This window comes from Mytilus galloprovincialis, chromosome 7, assembly GCF_965363235.1.
Source record: "Mytilus galloprovincialis chromosome 7, xbMytGall1.hap1.1, whole genome shotgun sequence".
NCBI lineage: Eukaryota > Metazoa > Mollusca > Bivalvia > Mytilida > Mytilidae > Mytilus > Mytilus galloprovincialis.
This window is the reverse complement of record NC_134844.1, coordinates 17,403,723-17,419,509: the sequence shown is the minus strand read 5'-3', so window position 1 is coordinate 17,419,509 and position 15,787 is coordinate 17,403,723. Positions and strand designations below refer to the sequence as shown.

The window sequence follows — 15,787 nt, the reverse complement described above, 5'->3', positions numbered from 1 at the left end:
GGGGCATCTATTAATGAATTGTTGGTTAGTAGCAAAACAAACAGTGACAAATATGTTTAGAGTGTTCAATTCAAGGACAGAGGTTTTATGTAAAGTGGAAAGAAATGAGCTTGTCTTGTTGAATTTTATATGTTTAAAGTGCGAGCTCGCAATACAAAAAATAAAGAATTAAAAGTGTTTAATAAATTGTGCCACCGATTCAGGTCATGCTTTCAATCATGTTTGAAGGTCGGGATATTTACATGTATTTAAGACTTACGGAGAATGCTTTGTTTTGGCAAAATGTATATAGTAGCATTCATCGTTCCTAAACGGCTTATCATTATATAAAAAAAAATCAGCGTATGAAAAGTCATGATCAAAAGAAGAGTTTGGATATTGGTTATTGGGATTCTGAAACAATAATATTTCAATAACAACGGAAAAATTTAAAGCTAAAAAAGTCTTTAAAAATTACAAATGTCTGCAATATGTCTCACTCTTCATCAAGTAATGCTTTTCATTCGTCAATAAATGCATATCAATTTGAATCTGAAATTAAAAGAAATTTTATTGTATTGGCCTCTGTTATTGTAAACAAATTTAGCACTTTCATCTATTTAGATATTTAAGTCCTTTTTTCTTGTCAGAAGATGATAGAAAAACATCCCTACATTGAAATATGAAAAATTGTAATACATATACATGTTTATGTGCAAAAGTCAATATCTAGTCACGCAAATACCTAATTATTCTTTTTTCCGAAGATAAAAACACAGAGCAACAGCTAAAAATACTCGTAAACATATTATTTGCGTTGTATTATACATTTGTAGTCAAGACAAAAAGGTATGTTATTTTGTATTATTTTAATTTTAGTTTCTTTTGTACAATTTGTAGTTTAGTATGGCGTTCATTATCACTGAACTAGTATATATTTGTTTAGGGGCCAGTTGAACGACGACTCCGGGTGCGGAAATTTCTCGCTACATTGAAGACCTGTTGGTGACCTTCTGCTACTGTTTTTTTTTATGGTCGGGATGTTGTTGTCTCTTTGACACATTCCGCATTTCAATTCTCAATTTTATTAATTTTATGTTTTTAAATATTTTTCAACTCAAGTTAAAGCAATATATACTTTAAACCGTATCAAATGTGAAGAATATAACAATTTACCTACCAATTATTATTTGCAGCTCGTTATTGACGAAAGGTTTTGTTTCAGGTAATATAACAGAACGTACTACATAAATTCGTTATATTAATTTAGTTAATGCAAAACGGTTTTGATTTAGATTTAAGTAAACTCGTTAAAATTACATTCAGTACAACACAAATCCTCCAAACAGAAAACGAGAAGAACAACTACAAATAAAAAAAGGAAAAACAAAATCTAGCCGAATTACTACTTATCTAATATGAAAACCAGTAACACACATGTTTTGATATAAAAAGAGAGTGAAATATTTGCAGAGATTATTTGATTTTTTATTTCATTTGTAGAATATGTGTAAACCAACAGTTAAGATAGTGCTGGTAGCTGTGGTTATGATTGTCAAAAACTATGAATGTAAGGACTTTGTCCTGTCAGCATCCGACCAGTCTCTGATAGAGATGATGAAACATTACTTGCATACGTCAAGACGACTGGAATGTCCCAATCAAGGAAAAACATCAAATTCAGGTTTTTATTTAAATTCTAGCGATTTTGATTGGAATGTGATAGGTCCAAAACAAACTAACAATTAAAAATCAAAACATATTTGTAAACATCCTACCAACGTTATTTTCTGTTATTGTTAACAGGCCATATTTTAATTATACAATTGGTAATTTGTGAATATATATGATGATTTTGTGATGATATGCAAATAAAATAAATATTCCATCAAATAAAATGCAATTACATGCAAACAGGGATAACACTTTGCACTATTAATTAAAAACGAGTGCAATACTAACTCTACAGCAAGTTTTCTTCCAACCAGTGATTTTGACTGGTTAATGTTAATCTCCGACATAAATTTAGACTGTTCTGACCGGTCTTAGGACGAACATGTTTTTTTTTGTTCAAAGGTTGACTCGTTTCAAAATTTCGGTATTTCAGACTGACTCAAATATCAATATTATTTCACCGCATTAAAAAACTAAAGATATTTGCAGCTTAAGATCATTTACATAGCCGCATAATATAGCATTCATTTTTTATGCAAATTTTGTCAGTGTCATTTAGAGTACAAGCATGTTCTACTTTTATTCAAAATGTTGATGAAAACATCAATACTTATGTAATATGTGAGACTGACTCGTATACCAGTTATATTTGACTGCACCAACATTCACTGACAATATTTGATTATAAACAAGATACAGGTATGCAATGTATGATGTGGAATCATCTCGGAATCGATTGTCCTGACCGACCATACTATTCATGATTATCTTACCTCCTATACATTTCCAGGAATATGATTGGTTACAAGCGTCCGCGTGCAGACCGTATATATTTGATATTAGGTTAGTAGGGAGGCGGGGCTTATCTCATACACGTTTAGTAGTGGAGCTACGTCCCTTTATATTCCATATTAGGTAAGAAGGGGGCGGGGCTTATTTCATATACGGTTGGTAATGGTGTTATGTCCCTTTATAAAAACAAAACGGTATTGAGAAAAAATCTTAAAAGTTCCGACAGACGAAGAAATTGATGATTAAGATTGAAATAAATTCATAAAACACATTTAAACCTTACAAGTCGTTATTGTTGGCATCTGTTTTTGTAGGATCAATGGAAGTATTTTCTTAATGCTAACAGTATTGAAGACTTGCTCATTTTGAGATCACTAGTCTTAATTTCACACGTTCAGATAGTCGGTAAGATAGATTCGTTACATAGTGTACTAGTGACTTAATACGGTATATATGGGGTCAGTAAATTCCATATGGGGATTCGAGCTTCGCTCTCACCCCATATGGAATTTACTGACCCCATATATACCGTATATGGTCACTAGCACACTATGTAACTAATATTATTTGCTATTTCATAGATATATCATAAATTATAAAAGGTTTACTCGGGAAGGATCATATAAGACACATGACAGTGATAGCGGTACACAATGACCATGATGATTACACATTAATTTTGTATGCTAGCATTCGCTCTCCGTAGTCATAATATTAAACCGTCACTTAAATCGGTAGTCCAGGATGGTTTGTAATACAACACTGACACGACTAGTTATATATGTACTTAATTATGATGAAATGTATGAAAAGTTACCATCTGGGAATAGTTTACTGACTGATGTTAGTATACTATAAAAGATTGTTTTTTGCAGCTACACATCCAGGGTCAACTGATTCATTCATATTGAGAACAAGTGTATATTTTGGACGTTCAGATATTATTTATAACCGGTAATGAATCGGTTATCCAAGGGAATTCGAAACAAGCTGAATTAAGATGAACTATCCATATAAGGCACATAGTTATATTAAAGAAAAAAAATGTAAAAAAAGAGGAATATTTGTCCCGATGCGTTGTAATTATATAGACATTATTTGATATACATCACAATATGAAATGAAAACAAGAGTCACTTACTTGTATAGTATTTTAATATACTGGGAAAAAAGAAAAAATGCGATAAGTGTTTACATAACAAAAGTAAAGGTCAAACCTAAAAAAGTCGGTAATCTTTCATAAGCGGACCTGTCCGGAGGTCAGGTGAATGGCATATCTGTCAACATGTCTAAATCATACCTTTCATCATGTCTGGTCTAGATCAGACATGTCCTCAAGACTGGTCCATATCATACTTGTCCACAGGCTTTGACCTAAGCAGACTTGTCAATTCTTTTACAGAAGTCCTGAAAAGCAGACCTATGTTTGGTCTACAAAGGACGAAGTTAACTTTCTTGTCTGTTGAGAATTTCTCAAGTAAACTTGGAAACCAGTCAAATAGTATGTGCTAAGATCATTTTCAAACAGGTAAGGACTCCGTCCATCCGTTATATTATAGAATGAATTGAAGCAATAATTCCTCAAATACAAGCATTTCTTGAGTAATCATTTTTTTGTAATATACCATCAAGTATAGCTTTTTTAATTTGCTATTTATTACAGTATTGACTTCCTCGATATTGCAGGAGTGACTTACGTGCGTTGGGGAAAAAAGACTTGTCCTCATGGTTCGGAAATAGTGTATACAGGTGATATAAAGATAACCTTTTGTTAATACTACATTAACAATATCAATTCTGGTTATTGCATAAACTTAATCAACATGATTTTCCTTTGCAACCCTGGTAATTTAAAATTCATCTAACGTGGGTTTAAACATATTCTTTATTTACATATACAATCTTGTTCTAATAACAAACAATAAAAACCAACCAAAATCATGTTGAGACCACAGGAAACAATTGAAAATTTAAATTCATGTTTAACTGCATTATTGTATACACCAGTTTTCTTGCATCATAACAAAACATACTTCTTTAATACTAAGGTCAAGTCGGTGGGAATGACCATCAAAGCAAAGGAGGTGGTGTGAATTATTTATGTCTCCCTAATGATCCAGAGAACGGACAACATCAATCATACAGTAATGACCAGGTATATGGAGCTGAATATGAACCTGGTTATTCAATTAAGCCATCAGGGTGGTCAGAAAGTATGCATAACCAAGAAGTGCCATGTGCTGTATGTTACCAAAAACTCAGATCAACGGTCATGATGATACCAGGTACACAAGTTATTTTCAATTGTCACAATGGAAATTATTTGCATTTAAAGTATGACCAGCTGGACCATCAGTAAAGAGCCATTTATTGTAAACATTGGCATCTGGTGTAGAAAAAAAACACTTTAGAAAAAATATCAAAATTTATCGTCTCAAAGTGGTTAATTCCCCCACATACATTTTTAAATACAAATTTTGTTGTTGTCTTGTTTTAGGTCGAAAGACTTGCTATAAAGGATGGAACGCGGAATACAATGGATTTTTGATGAGTGATCATGTAACATACAATAAAAAAGACTTTGCCTGTGTTGATAATAATGCTGAACCATTAGACAATAAGAATGGAAATCAGAACGGAGCCTTGTTTTATCCTCTCCGAACCAAATGTGGCAGTTTAAGATGTCCTCCGTACACCAATGAATCAGATGTTCTTTGTGTCGTTTGTACAAAGTAAAATGTTTGACATTAAATGAAAACAAAAACAGACTTCTTTTTCCTATATCAATATAAAACTCTCGTATTTAAAAAGTACAACTTGGTGTCAGGAAACTTTAATAACTGCATCTTGATGTTATATCACAAAATCATAGTACGTCATGTTCGGTCGAAAGCGGTCAAAAAATAGTCCCTCGAATTTAACATTTGTAAGAAATTAACCCTATATTTCATTGCAGTAAAATGAAACATATACGGTAGCGGTTTTAAAGCAGAATCATTTTTTTTATTTAATGTTTCCATGAAATATTTTAGAAATTTGAGGTTTCATATGGCTAATAACTCTTGTATACAAAAAAGGTGGTTAAGTTAAAACGAAAATAATTATCTTATATGCCATAAATTGTTATGCGAAATTCTATCTGTAATAATGGACAGAATATAACTTAAATCATGCAAAGTATTTCTGTATTTAAAACAAATTTAAGTTCTGCACAATTTTTTGAAAGATGAAGTATTAACAAAGACAAATAGGGGAAAAATGGTGGTACATATACTCTATACTCTATACTATTACATCCGATACAAAGAATACACCACACATAGTTATGTATACTTTTTCTCTGACTTACAACTAAAGTGAGGATTAGTTGACAGAAAAGTGATAGGGACCAAAAATTAAAACATAAAAAAACTCCGAAGAAAATTCAAAATGGAAAGTCCCTAATCAATCGACAAGATCAAAAGAACAAACACATAACATGAATGGATAACAACTGTCATCTTCTGGACTTGGTACAAGCATTTTCCTAAGTAAAAAATGAAGGATAAAACTTGGTCTTAAAGCTAGTTAAACATCTCACTTGTATGACAGTCACATACAAACAAAAATCAAATTGGCAATGATGTGTGAACAAAACAACAGACATACTTGGTAAAAATGTCACAAACAGGAGTAAAGAAGCCAAAAAATGAGAAATATATATTTTACCTTGATTTATATCTTCTGTATGGATTCATTAGATTGGATTTTGGGTTAACTTACTAGAACCTGAGATGTTACATCACTTCATGAGAAAAAAAAAAAGATGTTTTTTTACATTAACCAAAAAAAAACCAGCTTCGATATAAATGTTGAAATCGGTGACTAAAGAAAGTAAAAACAGTAAAAAAAGACGATAATTCATGCAACAGCTTAAAAAATATATAAGACGAATCATTGACTGCAAAATGCAATATAGACACGTAGTATTGTGCTGTTGTTTATTGTGTTAGGAAAAAAACAATCTGGTGTTGGTACCCCTCGAAATTTTATTGGAACGAAACATGTTATAGGAATTTGATATAAATTATTAAATAAACACTATTCACAGACACCTTCTATTTCATTTTGCATAAATAGTTATCGAAGGTACCAGGATTATAAATTTTACGTCAGACGCGCGGTTCGTCTACATAATACTCACCAAAGACATTCAGATAAAAATAAATATCAAGCCAAACAAGTACAAAGTTGAAGATCATTGTGGACCCAAAATTCCAAAAAGTCATGCCAAATACGGCTAAGGTAATCTAATCCTGGGATAAGAAAATCCTTAGTTTTTCAAAATATTCAAAGTTTTGTAAAATAAAAACAAACTTTACCATAATGATTTTTTAAGTAAGCAAATGGAATGATTTTCTAATTATTTATAATAATTTTAAATAGAATTAATGTATAGCATATTTTTCAAATGTTTATTATTTCATTATTGTTTCTTTTCAACTTTATTGTTTTTTTCTTCTCATAAACCTTTTACTCATGTGCCTGGACTTCGAAGGGTTTTAAATTAACCGGATCCCGTGGTACGTTTTGCTTTAAGAAGTTATTAAGACCATCTGTTTTTGGCAATATTATTAATCAAGTGAATTAGTTTTTTCTTACATATTTTGACTTTTATTTATGTTTTGATTAGCAAAACAAATGAACTTAACAGAATAAAAAACACCCCGTTAATAAAGAATTCGATTATTATTTATGATTGTTGCGACAAAATTTTTTTTTGATAACAATAGTTTACTAATCTTTTTTTCTTTTAAATCTGAATTGTCACAGAAATATACCATTTATATAAATATTAGCGATTTACAATAAAAGAGGTACGAAAGATACCAAAGGGACAGTCAAACTCATAAATCTAAAACAAACTGACAACGCCACGGCTAAAAATGAAAAAGACAAACAGAAAAACAATAGTACACATGACACAACATAGAAAACTACAGAATAAACAACACGAACCCCACCAAAAACTAGGGGTGATCTCAGGTGCTCCGGAAGGGTAAGCAGATCCTGCTCCATTTGTGGCACCCGTCGTGTTGCTTATGTGATTACAAATCCGGTAAATAGTCTAATTCGGTAGGTCACATTCATGAAAGGGAAGGGGATTATAGTTACGACGTAAGGAACATATCCGATATCATTTGTGAAACGGTTATTCCATAACGGTCAACCAACTCGTGGTGGCGTCCGTAAAATGTAAGAAGGGGTGATTTCAACTTCACCATTTGGAACTCTTGGTTTAATAGCTTCAACAGTCATACATCAAATAGCAATTTATGAGAGGCCCCGACTAGAAAAAAAAAATGAAACTATTTCAAGCAAGAAAAAGTAACGGAAAACATTTATGATCTATAGCAACAAACGATTACAACTAAATGACTGCCTCTCGGCTTTAGATATGAAAAAATAGAGACGAACATGTTTTTTTTTGTTCAAAGGTTGACTCGTTTCAAAATTTCGGTATTTCAGACTGACTCAAATATCAATATTATTTCACCGCATTAAAAAAACTAAAGATATTTGCAGCTTAAGATCATTTACATAGCCGCATAATATAGCATTCATTTTTTATGCAAATTTTGTTAGTGTCATTTAGAGTACAAGCATGTTCTACTTTTATTCAAAATGTTGATGAAAACATCAATACTTATGTAATATGTGAGACTGACTCGTATACCAGTTATATTTGACTGCACCAACATTCACTGACAATATTTGATTATAAACAAGATACAGGTATGCAATGTATGATGTGGAATCATCTCGGAATCGATTGTCCTGACCGACCATACTATTCATGATTATCTTACCTCCTATACATTTCCAGGAATATGATTGGTTAAAAGCGTCCGCGTGCAGACCGTATATATTTGATATTAGGTTAGTAGGGAGGCGGGGCTTATCTCATACACGTTTAGTAGTGGAGCTACGTCCCTTTATATTCCATATTAGGTAAGAAGGGGGCGGGGCTTATTTCATACACGGTTGGTAATGGTGTTATGTCCCTTTATAAAAACAAAACGGTATTGAGAAAAAATCTTAAAAGTTCCGACAGACGAAGAAATTGATGATTAAGATTGAAATAAATTCATAAAACACATTTAAACCTTACAAGTCGTTATTGTTGGCATCTGTTTTTGTAGGATCAATGGAAGTATTTTCTTAATGCTAACAGTATTGAAGACTTGCTCATTTTGAGATCACTAGTCTTAATTTCACACGTTCAGATAGTCGGTAAGATAGATTCGTTACATAGTGTACTAGTGACTTAATACGGTATATATGGGGTCAGTAAATTCCATATGGGGATTCGAGCTTCGCTCTCACCCCATATGGAATTTACTGACCCCATATATACCGTATATGGTCACTAGCACACTATGTAACTAATATTATTTGCTATTTCATAGATATATCATAAATTATAAAAGGTTTATTCGGGAAGGATCATATAAGACACATGACAGTGATAGCGGTACACAATGACCATGATGATTACACATTAATTTTGTATGCTAGCATTCGCTCTCCGTAGTCATAATATTAAACCGTCACTTAAATCGGTAGTCCAGGATGGTTTGTAATACAACACTGACAAGACTAGTTATATATGTACTTAATTATGATGAAATGTATGAAAAGTTACCATCTGGGAATAGTTTACTGACTGATGTTAGTATACTATAAAAGATTGTTTTTTGCAGCTACACATCCAGGGTCAACTGATTCATTCATATTGAGAACAAGTGTATATTTTGGACGTTCAGATATTATTTATAACCGGTAATGAATCGGTTATCCAAGGGAATTCGAAACAAGCTGAATTAAGATGAACTATCCATATAAGGCACATAGTTATATTAAAGAAAAAAAATGTAAAAAAAGAGGAATATTTGTCCCGATGCGTTGTAATTATATAGACATTATTTGATATACATCACAATATGAAATGAAAACAAGAGTCACTTACTTGTATAGTATTTTAATATACTGGGAAAAAAGAAAAAATGCGATAAGTGTTTACATAACAAAAGTAAAGGTCAAACCTAAAAAAGTCGGTAATCTTTCATAAGCGGACCTGTCCGGAGGTCAGGTGAATGGCATATCTGTCAACATGTCTAAATCATACCTTTCATCATGTCTGGTCTAGATCAGACATGTCCTCAAGACTGGTCCATATCATACTTGTCCACAGGCTTTGACCTAAGCAGACTTGTCAATTCTTTTACAGAAGTCCTGAAAAGCAGACCTATGTTTGGTCTACAAAGGACGAAGTTAACTTTCTTGTCTGTTGAGAATTTCTCAAGTAAACTTGGAAACCAGTCAAATAGTATGTGCTAAGATCATTTTCAAACAGGTAAGGACTCCGTCCATCCGTTATATTATAGAATGAATTGAAGCAATAATTCCTCAAATACAAGCATTTCTTGAGTAATCATTTTTTTGTAATATACCATCAAGTATAGCTTTTTTAATTTGCTATTTATTACAGTATTGACTTCCTCGATATTGCAGGAGTGACTTACGTGCGTTGGGGAAAAAAGACTTGTCCTCATGGTTCGGAAATAGTGTATACAGGTGATATAAAGATAACCTTTTGTTAATACTACATTAACAATATCAATTCTGGTTATTGCATAAACTTAATCAACATTATTTTCCTTTGCAACCCTGGTAATTTAAAATTCATCTAACGTGGGTTTAAACATATTCTTTATTTACATATACAATCTTGTTCTAATAACAAACAATAAAAACCAACCAAAATCATGTTGAGACCACAGGAAACAATTGAAAATTTAAATTCATGTTTAACTGCATTATTGTATACACCAGTTTTCTTGCATCATAACAAAACATACTTCTTTAATACTAAGGTCAAGTCGGTGGGAATGACCATCAAAGCAAAGGAGGTGGTGTGAATTATTTATGTCTCCCTAATGATCCAGAGAACGGACAACATCAATCATACAGTAATGACCAGGTATATGGAGCTGAATATGAACCTGGTTATTCAATTAAGCCATCAGGGTGGTCAGAAAGTATGCATAACCAAGAAGTGCCATGTGCTGTATGTTACCAAAAACTCAGATCAACGGTCATGATGATACCAGGTACACAAGTTATTTTCAATTGTCACAATGGAAATTATTTGCATTTAAAGTATGACCAGCTGGACCATCAGTAAAGAGCCATTTATTGTAAACATTGGCATCTGGTGTAGAAAAAAAACACTTTAGAAAAAATATCAAAATTTATCGTCTCAAAGTGGTTAATTCCCCCACATACATTTTTAAATACAAATTTTGTTGTTGTCTTGTTTTAGGTCGAAAGACTTGCTATAAAGGATGGAACGCGGAATACAATGGATTTTTGATGAGTGATCATGTAACATACAATAAAAAAGACTTTGCCTGTGTTGATAATAATGCTGAACCATTAGACAATAAGAATGGAAATCAGAACGGAGCCTTGTTTTATCCTCTCCGAACCAAATGTGGCAGTTTAAGATGTCCTCCGTACACCAATGAATCAGATGTTCTTTGTGTCGTTTGTACAAAGTAAAATGTTTGACATTAAATGAAAACAAAAACAGACTTCTTTTTCCTATATCAATATAAAACTCTCGTATTTAAAAAGTACAACTTGGTGTCAGGAAACTTTAATAACTGCATCTTGATGTTATATCACAAAATCATAGTACGTCATGTTCGGTCGAAAGCGGTCAAAAAATAGTCCCTCGAATTTAACATTTGTAAGAAATTAACCCTATATTTCATTGCAGTAAAATGAAACATATACGGTAGCGGTTTTAAAGCAGAATCATTTTTTTTATTTAATGTTTCCATGAAATATTTTAGAAATTTGAGGTTTCATATGGCTAATAACTCTTGTATACAAAAAAGGTGGTTAAGTTAAAACGAAAATAATTATCTTATATGCCATAAATTGTTATGCGAAATTCTATCTGTAATAATGGACAGAATATAACTTAAATCATGCAAAGTATTTCTGTATTTAAAACAAATTTAAGTTCTGCACAATTTTTTGAAAGATGAAGTATTAACAAAGACAAATAGGGGAAAAATGGTGGTACATATACTCTATACTCTATACTATTACATCCGATACAAAGAATACACCACACATAGTTATGTATACTTTTTCTCTGACTTACAACTAAAGTGAGGATTAGTTGACAGAAAAGTGATAGGGACCAAAAATTAAAACATAAAAAAACTCCGAAGAAAATTCAAAATGGAAAGTCCCTAATCAATCGACAAGATCAAAAGAACAAACACATAACATAAATGGATAACAACTGTCATCTTCTGGACTTGGTACAAGCATTTTCCTAAGTAAAAAATGAAGGATAAAACTTGGTCTTAAAGCTAGTTAAACATCTCACTTGTATGACAGTCACATACAAACAAAAATCAAATTGGCAACGATGTGTGAACAAAACAACAGACATACTTGGTAAAAATGTCACAAACAGGAGTAAAGAAGCCAAAAAATGAGAAATATATATTTTACCTTGATTTATATCTTCTGTATGGATTCATTAGATTGGATTTTCGGTTAACTTACTAGAACCTGAGATGTTACATCACTTCATGAGAAAAAAAAAAGATGTTTTTTTACATTAACCAAAAAAAACCAGCTTCGATATAAATGTTGAAATCGGTGACTAAAGAAAGTAAAAACAGTAAAAAAAGACGATAATTCATGCAACAGCTTAAAAAATATATAAGACGAATCATTGACTGCAAAATGCAATATAGACACGTAGTATTGTGCTGTTGTTTATTGTGTTAGGAAAAAAACAATCTGGTGTTGGTACCCCTCGAAATTTTATTGGAACGAAACATGTTATAGGAATTTGATATAAATTATTAAATAAACACTATTCACAGACACCTTCTATTTCATTTTGCATAAATAGTTATCGAAGGTACCAGGATTATAAATTTTACGTCAGACGCGCGGTTCGTCTACATAATACTCACCAAAGACATTCAGATAAAAATAAATATCAAGCCAAACAAGTACAAAGTTGAAGATCATTGTGGACCCAAAATTCCAAAAAGTCATGCCAAATACGGCTAAGGTAATCTAATCCTGGGATAAGAAAATCCTTAGTTTTTCAAAATATTCAAAGTTTTGTAAAATAAAAACAAACTTTACCATAATGATTTTTTAAGTAAGCAAATGGAATGATTTTCTAATTATTTATAATAATTTTAAATAGAATTAATGTATAGCATATTTTTCAAATGTTTATTATTTCATTATTGTTTCTTTTCAACTTTATTGTTTTTTTCTTCTCATAAACCTTTTACTCATGTGCCTGGACTTCGAAGGGTTTTAAATTAACCGGATCCCGTGGTACGTTTTGCTTTAAGAAGTTATTAAGACCATCTGTTTTTGGCAATATTATTAATCAAGTGAATTAGTTTTTTCTTACATATTTTGACTTTTATTTATGTTTTGATTAGCAAAACAAATGAACTTAACAGAATAAAAAACACCCCGTTAATAAAGAATTCGATTATTATTTATGATTGTTGCGACAAAATTTTTTTTTGATAACAATAGTTTACTAATCTTTTTTTTCTTTTAAATCTGAATTGTCACAGAAATATACCATTTATATAAATATTAGCGATTTACAATAAAAGAGGTACGAAAGATACCAAAGGGACAGTCAAACTCATAAATCTAAAACAAACTGACAACGCCACGGCTAAAAATGAAAAAGACAAACAGAAAAACAATAGTACACATGACACAACATAGAAAACTACAGAATAAACAACACGAACCCCACCAAAAACTAGGGGTGATCTCAGGTGCTCCGGAAGGGTAAGCAGATCCTGCTCCATTTGTGGCACCCGTCGTGTTGCTTATGTGATTACAAATCCGGTAAATAGTCTAATTCGGTAGGTCACATTCATGAAAGGGAAGGGGATTATAGTTACGACGTAAGGAACATATCCGATATCATTTGTGAAACGGTTATTCCATAACGGTCAACCAACTCGTGGTGGCGTCCGTAAAATGTAAGAAGGGGTGATTTCAACTTCACCATTTGGAACTCTTGGTTTAATAGCTTCAACAGTCATACATCAAATAGCAATTTATGAGAGGCCCCGACTAGAAAAAAAAAATGAAACTATTTCAAGCAAGAAAAAGTAACGGAAAACATTTATGATCTATAGCAACAAACGATTACAACTAAATGACTGCCTCTCGGCTTTAGATATGAAAAAATAGAGACGAACATGTTTTTTTTTGTTCAAAGGTTGACTCGTTTCAAAATTTCGGTATTTCAGACTGACTCAAATATCAATATTATTTCACCGCATTAAAAAAACTAAAGATATTTGCAGCTTAAGATCATTTACATAGCCGCATAATATAGCATTCATTTTTTATGCAAATTTTGTCAGTGTCATTTAGAGTACAAGCATGTTCTACTTTTATTCAAAATGTTGATGAAAACATCAATACTTATGTAATATGTGAGACTGACTCGTATACCAGTTATATTTGACTGCACCAACATTCACTGACAATATTTGATTATAAACAAGATACAGGTATGCAATGTATGATGTGGAATCATCTCGGAATCGATTGTCCTGACCGACCATACTATTCATGATTATCTTACCTCCTATACATTTCCAGGAATATGATTGGTTAAAAGCGTCCGCGTGCAGACCGTATATATTTGATATTAGGTTAGTAGGGAGGCGGGGCTTATCTCATACACGTTTAGTAGTGGAGCTACGTCCCTTTATATTCCATATTAGGTAAGAAGGGGGCGGGGCTTATTTCATACACGGTTGGTAATGGTGTTATGTCCCTTTATAAAAACAAAACGGTATTGAGAAAAAATCTTAAAAGTTCCGACAGACGAAGAAATTGATGATTAAGATTGAAATAAATTCATAAAACACATTTAAACCTTACAAGTCGTTATTGTTGGCATCTGTTTTTGTAGGATCAATGGAAGTATTTTCTTAATGCTAACAGTATTGAAGACTTGCTCATTTTGAGATCACTAGTCTTAATTTCACACGTTCAGATAGTCGGTAAGATAGATTCGTTACATAGTGTACTAGTGACTTAATACGGTATATATGGGGTCAGTAAATTCCATATGGGGATTCGAGCTTCGCTCTCACCCCATATGGAATTTACTGACCCCATATATACCGTATATGGTCACTAGCACACTATGTAACTAATATTATTTGCTATTTCATAGATATATCATAAATTATAAAAGGTTTACTCGGGAAGGATCATATAAGACACATGACAGTGATAGCGGTACACAATGACCATGATGATTACACATTAATTTTGTATGCTAGCATTCGCTCTCCGTAGTCATAATATTAAACCGTCACTTAAATCGGTAGTCCAGGATGGTTTGTAATACAACACTGACACGACTAGTTATATATGTACTTAATTATGATGAAATGTATGAAAAGTTACCATCTGGGAATAGTTTACTGACTGATGTTAGTATACTATAAAAGATTGTTTTTTGCAGCTACACATCCAGGGTCAACTGATTCATTCATATTGAGAACAAGTGTATATTTTGGACGTTCAGATATTATTTATAACCGGTAATGAATCGGTTATCCAAGGGAATTCGAAACAAGCTGAATTAAGATGAACTATCCATATAAGGCACATAGTTATATTAAAGAAAAAAAATGTAAAAAAAGAGGAATATTTGTCCCGATGCGTTGTAATTATATAGACATTATTTGATATACATCACAATATGAAATGAAAACAAGAGTCACTTACTTGTATAGTATTTTAATATACTGGGAAAAAAGAAAAAATGCGATAAGTGTTTACATAACAAAAGTAAAGGTCAAACCTAAAAAAGTCGGTAATCTTTCATAAGCGGACCTGTCCGGAGGTCAGGTGAATGGCATATCTGTCAACATGTCTAAATCATACCTTTCATCATGTCTGGTCTAGATCAGACATGTCCTCAAGACTGGTCCATATCATACTTGTCCACAGGCTTTGACCTAAGCAGACTTGTCAATTCTTTTACAGAAGTCCTGAAAAGCAGACCTATGTTTGGTCTACAAAGGACGAAGTTAACTTTCTTGTCTGTTGAGAATTTCTCAAGTAAACTTGGAAACCAGTCAAATAGTATGTGCTAAGATCATTTTCAAACAGGTAAGGACTCCGTCCATCCGTTATATTATAGAATGAATTGAAGCAATAATTCCTCAAATACAAGCATTTCTTGAGTAAT

At 32.1% G+C, this 15,787-nt stretch overlaps 1 protein-coding gene and 1 long non-coding RNA gene across 2 annotated transcripts; both read left to right on the top strand.

The window, feature by feature from the left end:
• The first annotated feature begins 795 nt into the window (after positions 1–795).
• Positions 796–5,213, top strand: LOC143082439 (short-chain collagen C4-like). Its single transcript, XM_076258096.1, has 5 exons — positions 796–828; positions 1,483–1,663; positions 4,132–4,194; positions 4,494–4,730; positions 4,943–5,213. Exons 2-5 carry the CDS (start codon positions 1,486–1,488, stop codon positions 5,179–5,181), a joined length of 717 nt encoding a protein of 238 aa, XP_076114211.1. The 5' UTR covers positions 796–828; positions 1,483–1,485; the 3' UTR covers positions 5,182–5,213.
• A 4,731-nt stretch (positions 5,214–9,944) lies between these two features.
• On the top strand, positions 9,945–11,081 carry LOC143084427 (uncharacterized). The gene is made up of 3 exons (XR_012981071.1): positions 9,945–10,062; positions 10,362–10,598; positions 10,811–11,081. It is a non-coding gene; the product is annotated as an uncharacterized LOC143084427 (long non-coding RNA).
• The last annotated feature ends 4,706 nt before the right edge of the window (positions 11,082–15,787 follow it).